Source organism: Centropristis striata, chromosome 21 (assembly GCF_030273125.1).
Source record: "Centropristis striata isolate RG_2023a ecotype Rhode Island chromosome 21, C.striata_1.0, whole genome shotgun sequence".
Lineage (NCBI taxonomy): Eukaryota > Metazoa > Chordata > Actinopteri > Perciformes > Serranidae > Centropristis > Centropristis striata.
In genome coordinates, this window is record NC_081537.1 from 24751237 (window position 1) to 24773353 (window position 22117).

At 38.1% G+C, this 22117-nt stretch overlaps 2 protein-coding genes across 2 annotated transcripts in view; one reads left to right on the plus strand and one right to left on the minus strand.

Moving 5' to 3' along the window:
* The window catches only part of acsf2 (acyl-CoA synthetase family member 2), a 36304-nt gene that overhangs the window by 4726 nt on the left and 9461 nt on the right, over window positions 1-22117 (minus strand). The window contains exons 4-10 of the mRNA XM_059325215.1: window positions 21368-21421; window positions 21145-21263; window positions 19140-19302; window positions 17573-17668; window positions 16169-16320; window positions 13118-13209; window positions 12863-12939 (exon numbers count right to left, since the gene is read on the minus strand). Coding sequence (XP_059181198.1) covers window positions 12863-12939; window positions 13118-13209; window positions 16169-16320; window positions 17573-17668; window positions 19140-19302; window positions 21145-21263; window positions 21368-21421 — 753 coding nt within the window. The remainder of the gene's footprint in view (window positions 1-12862; window positions 12940-13117; window positions 13210-16168; window positions 16321-17572; window positions 17669-19139; window positions 19303-21144; window positions 21264-21367; window positions 21422-22117) is intronic.
* chad (chondroadherin) lies at window positions 2629-12177 on the plus strand. The gene is made up of 4 exons (XM_059325216.1): window positions 2629-3792; window positions 8752-8915; window positions 8998-9163; window positions 10810-12177. The coding sequence occupies exons 1-3, from the start codon at window positions 3016-3018 to the stop codon at window positions 9140-9142; spliced, it is 1086 nt and encodes a 361-aa protein (XP_059181199.1). The 5' UTR covers window positions 2629-3015; the 3' UTR covers window positions 9143-9163; window positions 10810-12177.

Here is a 22117-nt window from a genome sequence, read left to right on the forward strand (position 1 = left end):
AATCCACTTAAAAAAGCTCTATTAATATTGATATTGGCTCACATATTTATCATCAATGAACTGTTCTTTATTTTTCATTTTTATATTGTTATATTTATAGTCATATTTATATAATATATTGTTTTTGTTACCTATTTTGTTCATTGTTCATTGTTTTTCTTATATTATCCTTTATTGTGGATGTTTTTGTAACTTTTGTTTTAATTTACTTTTTAATATTATTATAATTTTGCTTTATTTTTATGGTAATTTTTTTTGCTTATTTTATATAGTTTCTTGTGAAACCCTTTTGGGTTTCTTGCTGCTACCTTGCACCTTCCATTTGTTGTTAATTCTTTATTATTTTCGTCTTATTATTGTGCAAAATAAAAAACTTCAAACTTCAAACTTGGAGCAATCTGGAACCAGAATTTCCTTCGGGATTAATAAAGTTCTATCTCCTTCCAAAATTGGAAAAAGTCTCAACTAAATATCAAGTTCAAGTGGAATCACGAGTCATTGGTGTTAAAGTCCAAGTTGGGCTGCCAGTCTTTTTTTATTTTGTCAAATCGGGTCTAAAGCCATCACAGTCCACACCTCTGATATCTGGTAATGTCCAATATGTCTAGTATCTAAGTACTGAAAAGTTATTGCAAAAAAATTAGAAAATCGTTGCACAGGAGAAAGACAGTCAGTGTGAGAAAACACACAGTTTCTGAGCTCACAGGTGCAGAATCAATCAGAGGGAAAAAGGTTAAAGAGTGTCGGACAAACAGGATCTGCAGGAGATCAGAAGTTCACCTGGAAAATCAGGGAGGAGACGATATTCCCAATAAAATGTCAGATTTGTTAAGTAAACTCTAGATTCCAGTGATCCTGGGTGGGTCCATCCATCTTATAAGTGCAAACTGAGCCGAGCCATTCAGCTGTGAGCCTTCCTTTCTTATTAAAATCAGCTGTAATGAACACCAGAGGCTTTGTTCCCACATGTGACCGCTTGTGGCTCAAGTTCAGACTTTAAAAAATAACTCTTTCCATCTCTTTACAGCTGAAACCAGAGAGCCTCAATCACCTTAACAACTCGCAGGTTCGACTGTAAAAGCCCGTTACATAACAGCATGCTCCGATTCAGCACGCAGGAATGTAAAGCGGCATCTGAAACTTAAACTGAAAGTATCTTTTTTTGCAATTGTTATGACCTGAAACAGCATCTCGCTGCTCGCCAGCCATCTGGAGGCTATTATAGGTTATAAAACAGCTGCACAGGAGCGGCTCCTTTCCTGCCGCCGCAGACTGAAAAACAATAGAGACGTCTGGCAGCGTGCACGGATCGAACCTGACCTGCCACGTTGTTAAACATCCACCTGTCTTATGTCTTAATAAAAAATGTTCAAAATTGTCACAAAAACACCAGATTTTGTTAATGTCCAAAAATGGAAAAAGAAGGAAAAAAAGGTACATAAAAGCAAGTTGATTTTTTTTTCCAGGAAAAAGTCACAACATTTTTAAATGCCCCGATACTCTCAAAATGGTCTTATTATAAAACAAACATATTTTGAGATCATAATACAAAATGTTGAAAAATTCTGTGGTTTGTCCAAAAATGACTAAAAACACTTTAAAAATAGCTTGTTGATCAAAGCAATAGTTTAATATGTCCAACCATATTATAAAAACAACAATTTTAGAATATGACCAAAAATCTGGAAAAAAAAGTTTTAAAAAAATTAAAAAATCTGTCATTCCAAAAATGACTAAAAACACTTTAAAATATTAATCATATCAATAGCATGTGTCAAAAATATCAACAAACAATTATTTTAGATTTTGTCCAAAAATCTGGGGTGAAAAAAGTCATACTATAGCATGTTGATTTTTGTCGACAAATTAAAAAAAATTGTCATAACCGAAATTTGTCCAAAAATGACTAAAAACACTTTAGATTAGCTTGTTGATCATAGTAATAGTATAATATGTAAAAAAAAAAAAAAAAAAAAAAAAAAAAAAACTACAAAAATTTGAGAATATTACCAAAAATCTGAATAAAAAAGTTGAAAAAATTCAAAGTGAAATATTTCCAAAAATAACTAAAATCGACTTAAATATCCAAAAATATTATGAAACTATTATAGGTTATAAAACAGCTGCACAGGAGCGGCTCCTTTCCTGCCGCCGCAGACTGAAAAACAATAGAGACGTCTGGCAGCGTGCACGGATCGAACCTGACCTGCCACGTTGTTAAACATCCACCTGTAAACTAACACCAGCAGACAGCGCTTTAAAATAGCTTGTTGATCATAGTAATAGTATAATACATCCACAAATATTATCAAACAACAATTTTAGAATATGACTAAAAATCTGGGGGGAAAAATCTTCTAGAACTTTCTTAATAAACAAAATTTCATATCTACTGGGCAATTAATTGCACTTAACTAAAAAGGCACTCATGGTTCTGTTAGTCCATTTATGAATAAATACAATATTTGTTAATCACGTTGTCGTATTGCTGAGTTATGACTAATGTATTACAAGTCAGATTTAGCACCATGTTGCTGTCGGTGCAGGTTGCTGATGCTACTTTTTGTTTTGCCAGTGTGTCATAAGTTTACATAAAACTTATACACCGGACGGCTGAAACCTGAGAGCCACAATCAACTGAACAACTCGCAGGTTCCACTGTAAAAGACTGTGTGTGTGTTTTCTCTCTCTGCACATGTGCATCCAGAGAGAGTCGTCTTCCTGCTCGTTCAGGGTTAAATTCTCACAGACACTTGACTTCCTCTTGCAGACCTCTCACTCTAACACCCTGGCAAGCCCTCCTGCTTTTTTTCCTCCAGTAAATGTTATAAATAGTGCAGTGTGCTCTGCTGACCGGCCATCCTCGCCCACCTCCGCTCACTCACTCGCTCACCTTTTCACTCCTTCTCTCTCTGTCTGTTTCTCTCTCAACATAAACACTTTAGAGTTCTTCCTTCTCAAACTTCTATTCCTTCTTCTTCTGCTTAAAGACTGGAGGTGTTGGAGCTGGTCAGCATGCGTTGTGTGAGCTGGTTGCTGTTGGGGACCTGCCTGCTGGTGCTGGGCCCGGCGGTGCAGGGCCAGTGCCCCAGCCCGTGCCACTGCCCCGGAAACCTCCAGCACGTCATCTGCGACAGCGCGGGGCTGAAGAAGATCCCCCGGGTGTCGGAGGTCACCCGTCTGCTGAACCTGCAGAGGAACAGCCTGGGCAACATCCCCACGGGAGCCTTCAGCGACAGCAAGGGGCTCATCTCCCTGCACATGCAGCACTGCCAGCTCCGGGAGATCGGCTCGCAGGCCTTCAAGGGGCTGAAGAAGCTCGTCTACCTCTACCTGTCCAACAACGAGATCAGCAGCATCAAGCCCGGCGCCTTCGAGGACCTGACCGAGCTCACCTACCTCCACCTAGACGGGAACCAGATCAGCGAGCTCTCTAAAGGCATCTTCTCCCCGATGATCAACCTCTTCGTCCTGCAGCTCAACGACAACAAGCTGCGGGAGCTCCGTGCGGGGACCTTCATGGGCGCCAAAGACCTGCGCTGGCTGCACATGAGCGGCAACGAGCTGACGAGCCTGCAGCCGGGCTCTCTGGACGACGTGGAGAACCTGGCCATCCTCCACCTGGACAGGAACAAGATGTCCACCTATCCCATCGCCGCCATGAGCAAGCTGCGGGTGGTGGAGGAGCTGACGCTGGGGAGGAACCCCATGAGGAGCATCCCCGACATCGCCTTCCAGAGCTTCGGACGCTACATGGAGAAACTTTACCTGGACAACATGGGCCTGGAGAAGGTCAGTCTGAGCTTTACTGGCTTTTTATAAGTCCGGAAGTAGAGTTTTTGAAGCCTAACCCGATCTGTTGTTCTAACCTTAAAGAAGTGGTTTTTGGTGGATAAACCTAAATGTTTAACAGCATAAAAAAACGTGTTTTAAACAGCGTTTTTGATTTTTAAACAGCGTCTGTTACATTTTGTAGGATATCTTATAAATCGTGCAGCAAAACTTTTCGTCGTAAATCATACAAACCTCTCATAATGTTAAACATTGTTCACTAAAAGTTATTTGTTGAGAAAAGCTGCTTTCTGAGCACCTTTGCAGTCATATTGGTGCACAACAAACATCCATCTTCAGCTCACACATTCACAATACCAGAATTCTTCCTCTCTAGTTTGTCAAAACAAGTGCAAATTCACTTAAAAGTAGTGTAATATTGAATTTTCATTGCATATAGCATGCCATGTCTTGGGGGAAGTTATCAAGTATTTTTAAGTCAAAAAGCTCAAGTCCAAGTGAAGTAACGAGCCATTTGGGTTGGAAGTCTTTTTGTTGAAAGTCCTAAGATGTGTGAGTCCCGTCTGATGTCTAATTTCTAATAGTCAAAGTACTGAAAGGTGCTGCAGCTAAAAATGTCAGGATATTGGTTAAAACTATAACGGAACCAAAACTGCATGGTAAGATAGATCAAGTGCTCCTCATCACCTGTCGATATTTTAAATGCATTTAACAGATTTTTTGGATAGAAAGAAAACGTCTACTAAAAGTAAACGGGGGGAAATGTGGAGAGTAAACTGTCAAATCTGCCAAAAATAATGATTTGCAAGTGATCTTAATCCTCAGCATTCAGTAAACTTGTCAGAATAACAAGTTGATCTGATGAAGAGCTTCCTATAGCAGACTGTGAGTCTGTCCTGATGTTTGTTTGTGTGTTTTGGTGAACCCATGCTGACTATATTTCATCAGCATATTTACATGAACAGTACAACAGCTCACACCTCCTCTACTGCAGCCAGCAGGTTTCTCTCACACAGTTTGTGTCTTTGCATGTGAGTGAATGGATTCTTCTACAGTAGTTTATATTCATTAATCCTACTAGAACCTGATCTTGTAGCTGAATCTCACAGTGTTCTGTGTTGGTTTATGTGTCCTGAAAACAAAGCTGAAGCTGGTTTTTCAGTCTTTTGAGCTCAGATGTGATTTGTGTTGTGACTTAGGATGCACAATGTGCTAAAACAAGCCAGATCTTTCTCTGACTGCAGATCAAGAAACACCTTAAAGTTGCAGCACTATCTTGTGTCTGTTGTGAAAATAAAACGCTCTTCTTGGACATGCAGCTTCAGTACACAAAGCTAAACCACCATGTTTTGAGATACTGTATACATCTCCTAGATTTGGTTAGAGCTGAAACGTTTTAATCGACACACTGATTAACATATAAACATCAGTTTCATCATTGATAATTATTTCGTTTTAGATTTCCAGCAGAAACGCAAAGAATCTGCTGGTTCCAGCTCCTCAAAATGTGAGGATTAGATTCTGTTTTATCTCTGTTTTATATGATTGTAAACTGAAAAGTTTTTTTTGCCACTGATCGGACAAGATGAGACATTTAAAGACGTAAACCTGAGGAGTTGTATCTCAAAGATATGGTGCAACTTTACCTCTGGTCTAGCCTCCCTGCTGGGGACAAGATATCCAGATAACAACTATCCAGGCCAAGACTTCCTTCTTCGTTTACCAGTCATTGTTTACATTCCGATTAGTAATTTTGAAGCTACAGGAATGGAGCTGGAGTCGAGAGATGACGTCTGTGAGCAGACTTTTTCTTTGCATATGAATGCAAATACATTTTAAAAGATGATAGAAATGAAAATAAGGGTGAAATGTTTTTTTTCACCAATGCATTTTGCTTCGTTTGCTCTCCAACTCGACAGTTTACCTGCATGCAACAAAAACCTGCTCAAACTAGACGGATTGGTCAATAGGATTATCAATAGGAACCAGAATACTTCCAAATCCTGTCCCTCCTGTCCCATCTACAGATTCTGCATTCATAGGAGATCAGTTTGACCCTCACGCAGGTTTTTAATGTTCATCATGATGCTCAGCAGCCTGTGAAACAGTCTGAACGTATACAGTATGAGCTCTATGTTACACAACAGCACTCCTCAGACATTCCTCAGAGCACATTTGCTTCATACTTGAGGTTAATCCAATATTTGAGTGTACCTGTGCCACAGTATGGAGCGATCCCAGAGGACCGAGCTGTGAAATAACAGCCTTCTCACGGTGGGGCTGTGTGAGCGCCAGGTGGAAGCAGCCGGAGACGGCCAGCGCGCCGCACAGATTCAACCATTTTTCCAGCCAAACCTGGGTATTTTTAGAGTGTTTTTGTTTGCTGGAGCTCGGCCAAGCATGTCCGAGTCTAATTATTACACAAGTGTTATTTTCAGCGAGGTGTGTTTTCTGCTTTCAGCGGGAGGGTCTAGTAAACAGGTCAGGACGGGTGAGGAGACAGGGTGTTCCACAGTGCATGAAGAGGAGTATTTTTAGCTTGAATGGACAATTGGGCCCTTTGCGAGCCTTCCTGGCTCGGGAGACGACAGAGAGCGAAAACACCTCGGCCGCTCTGGAAGTCTTCCATCTTCCATTGCTTCAGAGCTCCAGACGCTCGGCCTGGAAATTTCCAAACAGCCTCATCTCCTCCAGACTCACATAAAACAAGCCTTCAAAGCTCAGCTGCTCTCTCTCATCCTCTCGGAGGAGAAAGAACTTGACACAGCGAGAAGCGGTCCACCTCGCACCTCTCTGAAGCTTTTAGCGCCCTCGCAGATGCATATGAAGACGCAGCAAGAAGAGAAGGAGGGCAGTGAGCGTCCCTGTTTACACAAGAGCTGCAAGCAGGAGGAAGGATGAGAGGAGGCTTTCATGCCAGAGATTCCCTCGCTGCATCTGTCCGACAGACACCAGGAGGGATGGGTGTCGCGGCTCGGTCAGCGCTGTTTTTATCAACACGGTCAACACGAGTTTCAGGGAGATCTGCAGTGATTCATGTAAATTCTTACCAAAAAGGATCCATCAGTGCTTTGATCCACATTTCCACATGTTAAAGTGATAGTTTAGATTTCTTAAGTGGGGTACTTATCTACCAACCTGGTCTCACAGAAATCCGTGAAATAGCCACGGATTTCGCTTAACTCAAAATCCGTGGAATATCCACGGATTCGCTCAAATTTCCGTGAAACTGACACGGATTTCGCTAGAATGTAAGTTAATGACAGTCATATCCCGTGGCTATTGGTTTGTTCCAAGTCATGTGACTTTCAAGGTCCCAGCGGTCAGAACAAAAAACATGGCGGACAGTTCTCAAATTTTTAGTGAAAAATCAATATTTTGACTTAGTTTCTGCGTAAAAATGGATTTTGATCACATTTCTAGCGAGAAATATATGTTTTATTTTCTAAATATTCACTAAGTGAATGTACATAATCACTTTGTATGTTGGAATAGCCACGGGATATGACTGTCATTAACTTGCATTGTAGCGAAATTCGTGTCAGTTTCACGGAAATTTGAGCGAATCCGTGGCTATTCCACGGATTTTGAGTTAAGCGAAATCCGTGGCTATTTCACGGATTTCTGTGAGACCATACAGTCGGTGTGTTATCTGCAGTAAATTGCTCTTGGCACGCCTCCAGTTTGGAGAAGCAGGCAGAAGTACTGACACAGAAGATAAACAATGTACTGCTGTTGAAAAAACTTATTTAAAACACCTTAAAACAAAACAAAAAACAAGCATTGTTTTAATTGCACGCTATATTTAGAATATTTTTGCAGCTTGACCTTGCCATCAGACAGCCCTGTTTAAGTTTACACAGGGAACTGAAGCAGTTATCTATGTTCTTGTCAAAGCCACCAGACTCCATTGACAAAAACAGTAATTTTACTGTGCAGGACACAGCAGGTGCTGCTCTACCACAATCATGATTTTTTTTTTAGTTTGTTTGAGTTATTTTGTGACTTTGGTGTTTTAAATGGTTAGTTTAGATTCACCAAAGTCACACAATAACACAAACAAACCAACCAACCAACCAAGGCAGCAGTAAACCAGAAACTCCATGGTTCTGCCAGGTAAAATGACAGTTTTAGTCAATGGAGTCTGGTGGCTTTGACCAAAGCCTAAATAACAGCATCAGATCCCTGTAGGAAGGGCTGACGGCAATCTAAAGTGGTACAAATATTCTTAATATAATATACTACTAATATACAGTCATGGAAAAAAAAATTAGACCACCCTTGTTTTCTTCAATTTCTTGCTCATTTAAATGGCTGGTACAACTAAGGGTACATTTGTTTGGACAAATATAATGATAACAACAAAAATAGCTGATGAGAGTTTAGTTTAAGAGCTGATATCTAGACATTTCTCATAGTTTTCTTGATATTAACCAAATCATTATTAAGAAAACCATGGAAAATGGCAAGATATCAGCTCTTAAACAACGGTCTAATCATTTTTTCCATGACTGTACATTGCCTATCTTTGGTGTCCGTACTCCTGTATAAAAACCTCACACAACTCCACTTAAAAAAAATCCAAACTATCCATTTTAACCCATTGAAGCCTGAAAAGCAGATACGTCGTTTTGTAGTATTTGTATAAGCTCTCAAATACTTTTTGAATTTCATTTCTATCTGCTACAGAGGCTGAAAAATCTATTACTAGTAGAAGCGTTGACACTTCTGTTGAATTTCCAGAAAAACTTCAGGTTTTAGGGGCTTATTTTAAAATCACCCAGAGGTTTTACAGGCGTTTCAGGCGTCAATGGGTTAAACCAAAAATTGTCCCCTGAGGGCCAGATGATGACTGTGCATGTGACCTTTTTGTGTGTGTGAATGCTTGAATGACAGAAAACTTCTATAAAAATGCCAAAAAACAAAAACTTTAACCTCTGAACGTCTTTTCCTTTCCAGTTCTCTAATGGTACGTTCACTGGTGTGACAGCCATCAAGTTGCTGGACCTGGACAACAACAAGCTACGGTCCCTTCCGAAAAGCCTCGAATTCGGCACCATCACTAACCTCACCCTCTCCAACAACCCCTGGAGCTGCACCTGCCAGCTCGCACCGCTGCGCAGGTAACAGCCTCAACACTTCACAGCCACAGCAGCAGCTCTGTACCAGACCAAGTAACTACAGCTCTCTGCTTTCTGCCTGCAGGTGGATGGACTCCAGCCGCAACCGTCCAGACGCAGTGTGTGCATCTCCACCTCAGCAGAGAGGAAAGCAAGTGAGAGACAGCAGCGCCTTCAGCGGCTGCAGGCTCAAACTGAAGAAAGTCAAAAAGGGCACAACACGTCACTGAGCACGCAGCTCTACTGTACAGGTAATGGCCACCAGACAACAGAAGACACAACAAGAACAGAAACATTTCTGCAGCAAATATAAAGCTAAATCAATCACAAAGACTGAAATCAGGAGCCAAAAGGTGACACAATCCTCCTGCCACCACCTCAAAAGCTCATTAATTCAATTATGTTCTGGAAAATGTCACACCAAAAGGAAAAACTGAAAATCCAGCCCTCCTGTAGCTCTTGCCTTCTGTGTTTTTCCCTCTTAATACAGAAACCTATATAAGTATTAGTCCTTGGATTCTGATCCTGATGGTGTTATACAGCAGTAATTCTATAAGAAATTACGGCCCTGTTTCCTTATATATAACTTGAATTAGCTGCAGCTGTGAGCAGAACAATAAACTGTTTGCATTTTTTTTGGGTTTAGGTCACGCTCTTTTAGACTCTCTTTGAGAAGATTGTCTTCTTCTTTTAGACCAGAGTTTATGCAAGAAGCAATTTAAATTTAATGTTTAAATTAGGTGGATTTTGGTATGTTACGTCAGATTCAGGCCAGCCGTTTCCTGTTTCTAGTCTTTATGAGAAGCTGTATGATACAAAGCGACCTGAAATGAGAACAGGTTTGTTTTTATGTGCTTCTTGTCCCTCTCCTCTGCTGTGTGGTATAGATGTGTGACCAACACACATACATGCAGCAGCAGGATGAAGCTCTGCATTCACACAAAATTCGAAATGCAGCAGCTGCCTGCAGAGAGGTGTGCATGATTTTATTTGTGCTTTAGAACATAAACCGCTGTCAAACTATGAGAAAATATCCATTTTTGTCTGCTTTGTTCTCTCTAACACCGATCCCTCTCTTCGCTCACCGCCTGGCTCGCTTGACCACTCTCGCCTGCTCTCTGGTTTGTTGGGCGCCAACTTTAAATGCTTTGTTACATACAGAAACCAACAATTTGTGCACCGTGCACCATTAAGCTAAATGTTTGAAGTGGACAACAGATCCTTCATGTTGTCGCTTTATAATCAAAACACTCGTCTTCACTATATTCTACATTTGAAATTTGTCTGTTCCTCACAAGCAACTTTATTCACCGTGCAAAAGTTAAGAAAAACTGAAAAGTTCTGTTTAAAAGTACTCAAGACAAAAACAACGTGCAGAAAATATAATTTATTCCTCTGATTCTCTGCTTTGTTCTCACTATTGTTGCTCGACCACTCTCGCCTGCTCTCTGGTTTGTTGGGCGCCAATTTTAAATGCTTTGTTTACAAACAGAAACCAATAATTTCTGCACAGTGCACCTTTAAGTTTAATGTTTTTTTGGTGACGCCCTCACTGATCACTGCTTTTGCAAATACCTGAGGTGCAGTTTTATTCCTCACCAAAGACTAAATCACATCCCTGCTGATGGTTTGGTGTGAAGGTTTTCTGTACAATGAGACGGTGGATTCAGAAGCTACCACATTAGGTTTAGGTTGGTTTTGGAGTGGCCCTCAGCTGGCTTTGCATGATTTTGTTTTTCTCTCCTCCTGACCACAGAACTCTGTGTCCTTCCTTCTGTCCCCGTCTGAACTTTTCCACACTGGCCCTGGGGTCCAGCACACTGAAGCCGGGTCACAGGGTCTCAGCTTGGAGGGCAGACTGTTTAATTTGGCTGTTCATTTTGTGTCTTTTCCACAGGAGCCGCTGAGAAGGAGCCTGTCCCGGTGACTGGCTACACATGCAACGAAACAGCAACGCTAACTCATTCTACTTCAAGACTGTCCATCTATTCATCACACACACACATTCATAAACACAGTCTGCCTCCCAAACACACCCAGGCTTAACTTTAATCTCATTTAAGTGTGAAGTGGAAAGCTGCAACATTCAGGTAACCACCAAAACAAAGAAGCATTTGAGTAAATAAAGGCGACAAAAGACACATATGACGTCTTTCCGTGATGCATTCAGGAGCTCAGAGAAACAGGACAAACAGACTTTCCTCTGCAAAGTTGTAGGTTTTTCATTAACTTAATGTAAATTCTGCGGATGTGCTGCAAGGAAATGTTCAACAACTTGGGAAATATTTGCTTTCTTAAGGCCGTTAGACCCTTGGGCCTGACAAATACATGAATATGCAAAATACTTGCATGCAAATATTTGTCTTTAAAACTATTCATAGCAATGCAAATGTGCAACATTTGTTTAATAAAAGGTTCAAATAGATTTGAATAACTACAAATAAGTCTGTCTGAGGTAAGTTGTTGTAAAGCCTGAGCTACTGGAAGTATTTTATAGAGTTTCTCTGGTACACAGTTAAGCAGCAATGTTTATGTCTTGGGCTTTTATTGTGAAATGTTAGAAAGAGAGCAGTGGATCTGGTATTCTCTGCTTCTCTTAAGGTTGAAAGGAGTAATAAAGTTTGCCGTCTTGTTTTAATAATCTTCATGACAAGTCCTAACACTCTGCTTCACTTTATTTTATGTTTTAAATGTGTCTGTTTTTCAGAAGCACCTTTATGCGCCGTGCAAAAGTTCAGAAAAACTGAGAAGCTCTGTTTAAAAGTACTCAAGATGAAAACAACAGATTCCCACGTGCAAATTAATTGCACCAAAAAAACTCATCTCCTGCGGTTAGCTTAGCTTAGCACAAAGACTGGAAACAAAGGGAAACTGCTAGCCTGGCTCCATGCAAAGATAAGAAAATACCCAAAGTAATACCTCCATAGCTTACTAATTAATACATGTATTGTTTATTTAATCCACACATTCAACTGAATTCTTCACAAAAAATAAAGATCGGTGCAGCTTTAATCTGCAGCACATGAAGCCACTAAAACAAGCAATGCTCCTTTATTTTGGTGGTTACCTCTAGAAAAGTATCAAACAGTTAAAGGGCAGAGAAATAAAATCCTCCAAACTACGAGAGATTACTTAAACATCTTCCAACTGTCACTAACCCTCTTTTCTACTTTGTGATGTCAGTTATATCATATCATAAACTGAGAAAACATAATTTTAAAAGTGACCACAAGAGTTGAAGAAGACTCCAAGACATTTAAAAAAAACTGTGCGTTTGCATTTCACAAATTGTATCAGTCTTCCTTTTAGTGCCATGTTTCCTGTATGAAGCTATTTAAACACCAGAAAATCTATGAAATTGGTTTAAGGTGTTTTTTGTTATTTTTTTGGCAGTTAAGAATGTGGAGAAGTTTATCTTAAAATATTAATATGTTATATATATTATATGTTTTCTCTTCTCTTTGATGCAAACTTTCTGTAACATACCTAACATTCACATTATCTGATTTAAAACGTAAGAATATGTTTCTTTCACACAGCTCTGAGGGTTTCTGACTGACTGACTCTATGCATATCTAATGTTTATTCAGTATCTTTACATTTCTTTGACTTTTGGACGTGTGACGAGTGCTCACATCCAATAAAACTTTTACAAAATCAAGCCTCTTTTTTCTTACGTACATAGTTTTTCACAAGATGTTGGATCTCTGAATAAAAAGTCTTAATGTATGTTCTTCTGAATGTAATGGATGTTTTTCTAAAGATGTGTCTCCCTCTAGTGTTTGAAAGTGGAACTGCACCACGAATCCTATAAACTAAAGTGAGTTTTTAATCACAGTTGTTTGGTGAGATGCATTTGATCCTTATAATCTATAATAATAATATATAATATAATAAATAGTCTTAAAACACTTATATTTATTAGCCGCATAATTCATAAGTTAACTTACTGTTAATTCTTTGACGCCCATCACAGAAATGACTTTCTTCACAAGTTCTGGAGGACAAGGGGAGCCAGCACAGATGCCTATATATATATATATATATATATAAAAAACAAAGGAATATATGTAAAATCAACAGGAAACAGATGATTGAAATATTCTCAGATAAAAACAAAATATCAGCAGGAAATAAGAAATGGTCACATATTGTTTTTTCTATGAAAAGTCTGAACAAAAGCAGAATATTGTGGCATTTCTCACCCGTGTGAACTGATGAAAGGTCGAACTTTGCCGCCTCCTGCTGGTGTACCATGTCCACATACATGGTGGGCGTGCCGTAGATGAAGGTGCACCTGAGAGGGAAAAAGACACATTAATATAAAGCATCTTCATTGGAAAAACTGCCAAAATAAACCTTAAATCATTATGTCTTTACTTTCATTTCAATGACACAAAAATTTTTTGAGATCATGAAAGGTCAAGATGCATCTTTATTTGCCCAGACTTCTATAATATATGAAGAGAAGACTTTTAAGGAATTCAAAGAAAAAGGTATTAAAAAGTAGAAAATCTCAAATCAATCAATCAAATCAAAATCAAAATTACTTTATTTATCCCCGAGGGGAAATTTAGTTAGTCTGGTAGAATCTCTTGAAAAATGAGACAGCCTGATCTGGAACATTTATGCAATAAAACAGCAATAAACGTCATGATGTGTGATCGATATTTTTTGTTGAGTTGTGTAATTACAGTATTCTAAAAATTTCACACAGAACCTTTTTAATTTTAATTAAGGTCACTGTTTGTTTCATATCCTGTTATTGGCGTCTTATCCCCTTAAGGCATGCATCAGTCTTTTATGTCAATATTTTACCTGGACGAAGGATTTTAGTCATCATAAATTATTTCTACTTTATTTAATATGTGTTTTTAACACATTTTAAACCCCTGTTGTGGAGAGGAAAAGCTGCTTTTTTTAAATAAACTTTTTTTTAATTTTATAAAACAGATGTGCATGAACATTATGTACACACAAATAGCACATATAAGATAAATAAATAAATAACAAACAAAATGAATAAGATAAAGATTAAAGTGGGTAATAAAATAAAATCAAAGGATTTACTTTTCTATATTTGAATTTTTACTTATTGTTTGCATTTAGAGATTTGCACCTCCTGATATTTCTCAATTAATATCATAAATTCCCTCTCATTTGAGAAAGTTCTGCTACAGAGAGTCAGTTTGTGTGTGTCTGTGGGATTTAGGTCAGAGGTAAGTTTGCTGCCGAGTCAGAAAATCGATACGACTCTCACGTCTTTTGTCCAAATATGAAGCTGCAGCAGCAGCTGTTCACAGCTGGACACAGTCCTCTTACAGGAATCTGTCTCAGAGTCCAGAGGACGCTCAGAGTCCTACTGACCTTTACATGCATGGTAATGATTACATTAATGATGCTGATTTTCATTAACGTCAGTTAGTTCGAGGCTTTGGTCTGTACATGCTGCCCTGAGGCACCAACTGGAACAGAGCCAGTGTTAAAGTTACTGCAGGGAATAATTCCCATCCATGCATGGGATGTTTGGTGCAGATTGGACAATGTAAAGTGAAGTTAAGTCAGCTACCTGTGTCATGGCCAATCATGCAAAGTGCCCGCCTCGCCTCGCCTCGCCAAAGCTGTTTTACAATTTAGTATCGCAAAAATCCTGAGATCTGACTGAGCAAATCTGTTTCTTCGTGAGTTTCTGTGCATCCTAAAGTCTTTTTTAAAAAGTTATCTTGAAATGAAGATTGACACACGAAACCCAAGCTGCTGACTTCCTGTTGGGTGGCCTTATTCCTTATTTCCATGAAAATCAAAGGAACTCTATCCAAACCACGGCGTGCATCTGGAGCGATGGAGCCCCCGGCCACGCCACATATCACATATCACATATCACATATCTGTGCCAATATTGATCCATGTCCATGAATCCTAAACCGGCTTAAAATAAACTATTGCAAAGGCAGAATAATAAGAATCTCTATAAAACAACAGGTTCCTCGTTGCTTAAGAGAAAAGTTAAATATGGCCTAACATGATGATGTAACATTTTTTCTATTTGAAAGAAATGTGTCTTTTCTTTCTTCTCTTTGTCCGTAAGCAACAAAACAACGCGTGATATCTGATCCCACTCAGGAAGTTTGTGTCTTATCGGAGGATCTGAAACTGAAGCTTACAGAGCTGCAGACTGACCATGAAGCTGTTTGAACCCTTGACCCTGAACCGTGACCACACACTAAAGCTTCCTCAGTGATAATGAGGCATTAAATTCTGCTCCTCAGAGACACTGTGAAGACATGATTGATTCTGCTGAGACCAACGGTCACGTGACAAATGTTCACTGAAAATCTGTTTACACAGAGCAGAGAGGAGAGGACAGGAGAGACTGTTTACACAGAGCAGAGAGGAGAGGACAGGAGAGACTGTTTACACAGAGCAGAGTCAATATGTACAATATGCAGAGGAATGTGTCTTTTTATTGTAATTGTGTTTCTTTTTTGATATTTTTCTGTCTTTTTTGGTAATTTTGCGTCTCTTTTGTGTCATTATTGGTATTTTTTTGTTTATAACCACATTCATGACACCATTTATTAGAGAAATTCAACTTTTTTTCTGATTTCTGTCATTCTAACTGTGTTATTCTGCACAAGTCGTTGTTCCCACTTCTAGCCATGGTTGTGCTGATTCCATAGTCTTTTTTTGGTCATTTACATCGTTTTTTTGGCAATTTGACATCAATAAGTTAGTATTTTTGTGTCTCTTTTGGTAATTTTGTGTCTTCTTTTGTTCATTTTATGTCTATTTTTGCAGTTTATGTCCTTTTTTGGTGATTTTGTGTCTTTTTTGTAATTTAATTTCTCCATTTGGTCATTTTTGTGACATTTTTTGTGACATTCGTCATATTCTGCACAAAGACATGTTTGAGTTGTTCCCACTTCTAGCCATGATTGTGCCGATTCCATAGAGCTGAAGGACTTATACATTTATATAGATTTTATATGTTGCAGTGAAACACAAGGAAACAGAGAGGAGAATGTAAAAAGAGAAAAAAAACGCCCTGAAACGTCTCATTGGGGTTCAGAGGGTTTGTATATCTTTGTATCACGGAGCCTCGAGGTCCCACAGAGCTCCAGAATTAACAGGGATTATATTTTAATCTTATTTAATCCTTTGTTACAGGATATTAAAGATCAAGCAGTTTTCTGCTCTGTAGCTTTAATACAGTGAGTCTCTAAACTTCAGGACCTTTCTGAGGGTTTGTGTTTTACCTTTCACTCTCCAGAGCGGCCAAGTTGGCCCGACCGTCGTATCCCCGCGAAGGAAACACCAGCGAGACGCCGTGCACCGACATGCACAGGCCGCCACCCACCGAGCCGAAGCAGTGGTACATAGGCACCGGGAGGCAGACACGAGTGTGAGGCTGCAGGACGAAACACATTAATGTCAGTTAAATCACTGACAAACTGTGTGATTCAGCTGCTGTGGAGATGAACTCTGTGGTCAGAAATTTGAGCATCAGTTCCTATTTTAGACAATAGTGGACGTCCAACTCTGACGCAACAGTTCAGGGAAAGTCCTGTTCCTCTTCTAACATTACAGTGTTGTGTACATAAATGTTTTTTTCCATCATCAGGGCTGGAGGATATGATGATGTAGCTCCTACTGAAGGAGTGAACTTTAAAAACTCCTCACAGAAAACAGGCTCAGTCTTTACTAAAAACAGCTGATGGCTGGAGTTTTGATCCAACAAACAGGAAATCTTTCTGCAGCAGCAGCAGGACGTTGATGCAGGATGTGATGTCATGAACAGTTTGGTAACTTTTTACAAGCCCAACATCAACTTGTGTTGAATTATGAGAGATTTAATGCCTAATATGTGCAGATTGATCACTTTTTAATAACCCAAACAATATAAAACAAACAATTTAGCCTGTAAATGCCATGCTCATGTTCACTTCAGTAACTCCACATGTATCTGTGTGTGTGTGTGTGTGTGTGTGTGTGTGTGTGTGGGTGTGTGTGTGGGCCTGGGCCAAAATAAACACAACAGTGTGTTCATGGTAATAAAGGAACGTGTCACCAGTGCAACAACATGGATCATTTATGTGTTTTTAATAGTTTAACAACAATGAAGAGGAAGAAGATAAATGAGGAGTTAAGACACACAGACTCATTGTCCGAAGTTAAATGTTTTCTGGCTTCTTTAAGCACGGTCTTTAACACTCAGATACCTCTGAGTTTTGATGTTCTATACTTGGGTCTTGTCTCTGTTTTGGAACGTAGGAGCGATATAAAGCTGCAGCAATTACTCTTGGTGGCAAGTAAGAAAACAATTACAAGGAGATGGTTCAGCCTGACTCAGCCTACCCTGGATCACTGGATTGGAATTATTCTAGAGATATTTAGGATAGAAAAACTGACCTATCAATTAAGAGACTATATCTTTGGACTCGTATGCCTGGATGGTTGGTGCTGTGCTCTTTCTTGGACTCAAAACAAACAAAACTGGAAGGACATTGCTTTTATTCACACAAATGTGAACTCTGTAACTAAAGAGTCTTGTGGCCTTAAAATCAGAACAGTGTAATTTAGTTCAGTTAAGTTAAACTTGTGTGTGTGTGTGTGTGTGTGTGTGTGTGTGTGTGTGTGTGTGTGTGTGTGTGTGGACTGACCCTCCAGGGGTATCCCACTCTCCGTCCCACAAAGTAAGCGTTGTTGACCATGTTGTGATGAGAAAGCGTGGCTCCTTTAGGAGCTCCGGTCGTTCCCTGAGGACAGAAAAAAATAAATTACTTATTACTATTATTACTTACTTATTATTATTACTTATTATTGTTACTATCAGTAAAGTCATAAATCTGATTTGACATGGTCAGAGTGACATAGTCAGAGTGTTCAAGGTGAGTCTGATAACCTGCTTTCAGTCAGCCAGCTGATCCAATGTCAACACATCAGAGTTACTGATTCATCACTAGAGCTCTGACTCCAACTATTTGTTTTGGACAGACATCAGTGTTAATGTGCAGCACTTTGACCTAATGAGGAAAATTGCCGCCAGTAAGAGACAAAAGCTAAATTAAGTCTTTGCCTTGTGACGAAAAACAAAATCCTGTTAGTCCAAAATAATGACAAACTTTCTCAAAATAATGAGTTAGTAGCTCAGATTAATAGCTTAATATATGAAAAAAAAAGATTTAAACATTTTTTATTCACAAAATAGCAACTTATCATCTCAAAATAACAACTATGTTTCTCAAAGTATCATAATAATAATAATAATAATAATAATAATAATAATAATGATAATAATAACATGAGAATGTAAAAATAATTAGAAACATCCTTAAAATAATGATTTACTTTTCTTAAAATAATAATGACTAGGTAATCTTTCTCAAAAAATGATTTAATAATGCAACATTTTTTTTAAATCAAATGATCATTTAGAATGGGAAATTTATTGAAAATGTCTTGTCTGGAAATAATAATAATAATAATAATAATAATATTAATAATCCTGATAATTATTTCTGGAAATAATGTCTTGGCAAACTTTCTATTAAAAAAAAGAGTTGGTACTTTAAAAAAATGACTTAATAATGCAAAATATTAAAAATAAAATAATGACTGAGAATGGGAAAATTATTGAAAACTTCCTTAAAATAATAACAAATTTATCTGGAAAATAATAATAATAAGAATAATAATAATAATAATAAAAATAATAAACTTTCTAGAGACAACAAGTTAGGGTCTCAAAAAAAGCATAAACTTAATTAAGAAAAATAATAATAGTGACTTAATAATGACTCAAAATAAGTTTTCTCATTATAATGACTTAAATGATCTTTTTTTTTATCATCACACTGATGAAAAATGGACTTCTGAACTTTGCTCTTAATAAAAAATAAAAAATTGAAAAAAATAAAAATTTAGGATCTTCAGATTCCGATTTAATATTCTAACATGTCTAAAATGTGACAGAGTGTGGAAAGTTTTAGGAAAAAAAGTAAAGATTTCTGTCAGCTTGTGTCACAGTGTGCAGTCTTTATCTCTCTCCATGTTAACAGCTGAAACATTTCCTTCTCAGTCTACTAAAGTTTGAGCTGTAATCGTTTTTTTCCCAGCGGGAGCAGAAACGAGGTTTCCTGCAGGAAAAGAACAGTTGCTGGCTCCGGCCCAGCTACATGTCTGAGCCGGAGCGTCCACATTCCTCCAGTTGAGGCGAGGACTGCCTACCGAGGTGAACTGGATGTTGATGGGGTCGTCGAAGGATAACTTCTTCTGCAGGTCGTGGAGCTGCTGCATGAAGCTGCTGCTGCCCGCCTGCATCACGTCCTCAAAGTGGAACATTCCTGGCTGCCGACTGTCCAGAACAATCACGGAGCGCAGGTCTGGGAGTCTGAGCGGGAAAATCACAGAGAGAAATGTGGGTCAGACTCTGAAACTGAAGAGCTCTGAGTTTTATTTGGCAGCTTTCACTCTGTTAGAGTCGTACGCTTCTGTTTATTCCCTGCAGACTGAAATAAAGAAGAAGAGCTGTATCTTGTAGCTGTGTCTGATCATATTTCACACCATCTGTCTTGTCTTTTTTTAATCTCTCCGCTCCCTGAGAACATGGGCGTGTTCACCAGATGCAACAATGAGAGTTACTCTGCAGTTTAACAGGTTCTCGTGATCCAGTCACAAAGTCTTTAAAACTAAATCACAGCAGGATTTTTCTCTGGTGTTCTTCAGCGTCTTAATGTGGAATTCTGCAGGGATTTTTGACCATTTTTATAAATTCTCGAGCGTTTAAAAGTGATGTAATTTAGTTCCGCGGCAACAACATTACAGCGTAAGGGAATTAACTTTATATAAACCAGTTTTAATAAACTTATTATTTATTAATGTTTATTGCAGGTGTATGACTAGGAAAACTTCTCCAAATCTCCAAAATGTGAGATGTTTTTAAAACTAAATCCCAGCAGGGTTTTTCTCTGGTGTTCTTCAGCATCTTGGTGTCTTAATGTGGAATTCTGGAGGAATTTTTGACTATTTTTATAATTTCTTGAGAACTTAAAAGTGATAATTTAATTAAATTTAGTTCCTACATGCACAAACTGCTGCAACAACATAACAGAGCACGGGAATTAACTTTATATACACCAGTTTTAATACATATATTTATTAATTAATGTTTATTGCAGATGTATGACTAGGAAAACTTCCCCAAATCTCCAAAATGTGAGATGTTTTTTAAACTGAATCCCAGCAGGGATGTTCTTATCATGTCCTTCAGTGTCTTGGTGTGCTAATGTATGATTTTGAAGAGATTTCTGATCATTTTTATCAATTCTTAGCTGCTCAAAAATTGTTACATTCAGCACCAAGTCTATGTAACAAATAGTGTCAACCTAAAAAATGCTGCAACAACTTATGAGACATAACTGAGCATGGGAGTGGCATTTACATTCCTCCAACATAATGATCTAAACACTTGGGATTTGCAGAATTTGAATGAGTCGTGGTGGAAGGGGGCGGGGGGATGTGTACAGTGTTATTTGTAAAAAATCTCTAAATATCAAATGTTTTTTATTGGATTCAAGACAACAAGGTTGTGGTGTCTTTTTGTGGTATTTTAGAGGGATTTGGTCATTTTTATAAAATTTTGAGTAGTAAAAAAATCCTTAAATTCAGCAGCAAATCTGTGAAACATATATCAAAAAATAAATAATAATTATATATATATATAAAATAATAATTATAAATACCTTTCTTGCTAATAAAATTCTGATAATATTATATCAAATTTTGAGTAGTAAAAAAATTGTTAAATTCAGCAGCAAATCTGTAAAACAACTATCAAAAACTAAATAATAATAATAAATAAATACAAATAAAATACAAATAAAATAAAATAAATAATTATAACTATGAAATACAAAATATTAATAAAAAATATTATATATCTTTCTTGCTAATAACATTTTTATAATATTATAAAAAAATGTTAAATTAAGCAGCAAATCTGTGAAACAACTGTATGGGGAAAAAAAGAAAAAAAACTATATATATAAAACAACTTCAGGTTCCATTTTTCAGGTGATGAACACCATTTCTTTGTGGCATCTACTGTTGACCTGCGTTCTCCCCCTAAAAGGTCCCTCGGGGTTAAACATCCAATTTTTGGAAGTTTGCCCAAGTTGCCATTTGCAGAAGTGTTTTTAAATCACTCCATGACTTAAACATGCAGCATCTGTACCTGGCGCTCCTGATGTCTCCTGGTGTGGACGAGTCGATCTCGGGACAGATCTGTCTTAGCATGTCACAGTACTTCTGAGTCTTAAACTGATGAGGACAGACGATGGCTTTACACCCCACCTGCAGAGAGAGGAGCAGAGAGCAGGGCAGGGGTCAGCGTCAGTCTCTGAGGGTCACAGCAGTGAAAACAAACAGACAGGCTGTAAAAGTAAAAGGTCGGTCACCTTTAGCAGAGCGTACTCCACCTCCTTCAGCTGGTACGCCGGGTTCACAGACACCTGACGAGGAAAACATAAAGATTTAAATTAGAGCAAAGACAAAAACAAGATAATGTTTAACTCCAGCCCTGTGAATGTCTGATTTCACAGTTTTAAGTAATTTAATTTAATTTAATTTAATTTAAAAACTTGTTAAACTCAACCTGATCGAGGTCAGTTTAGGTATTATAAGTCCTATTTTGTGATATAAAGTAAAATATCTTGTGATCCTATATCATTGTTTTGAGAAGTTTGCACATCATAATTGAGGATCTTGAAGGATCTTTTTTTTTTTTACATCACATTGATGGAAATGGGCTACCAGACTTTGAACAAAAAACGTTTTAAACTAAAACTTTCTACCATTCAGTTTAGATATTTTATGTTTAAAAACCCCCATTCTGTGTCGCTGTGACTTTAAATAGTTTAACTTGTCATTTTTCTTTGTTACAGGAAGTTTGTAACGAAAAGTAAACAGTGAAGACGGAGCAGAAGAGCCTTAAAACTGCATTCTCTGTTAACGGCCAGCAGGGGGCGACTCCACTGGTTGCAGAAATAAGTCAGTTTGTATGAAAGTTGGCAGGAAAATTAGTCGACTTTTCACTTGATTATCAGAATTAGTTAACGTCTCATCTCTTCTAGAGGCAGAGTTAATAAACACATTCTCTCTTTATTATTTTAACATTTAATTTCCTTACTTTGTGATTGTTTTTTGAC

What these genes read in the sequence shown, in the direction of transcription:
- chad (XM_059325216.1), top strand. Translation starts at nt 3,016, where the DNA reads ATGCGTTGTGTGAGCTGGTTGCTGTTGGGGACCTGCCTGCTGGTGCTG. An exon ending in ACAACATGGGCCTGGAGAAG is followed by an intron (nt 3,793 to 8,751) that starts GTCAGTCTGAGC and finishes TTTCCTTTCCAG; the next exon opens with TTCTCTAATGGTACGTTCAC. An exon ending in CAGCTCGCACCGCTGCGCAG is followed by an intron (nt 8,916 to 8,997) that starts GTAACAGCCTCA and finishes TTCTGCCTGCAG; the next exon opens with GTGGATGGACTCCAGCCGCA.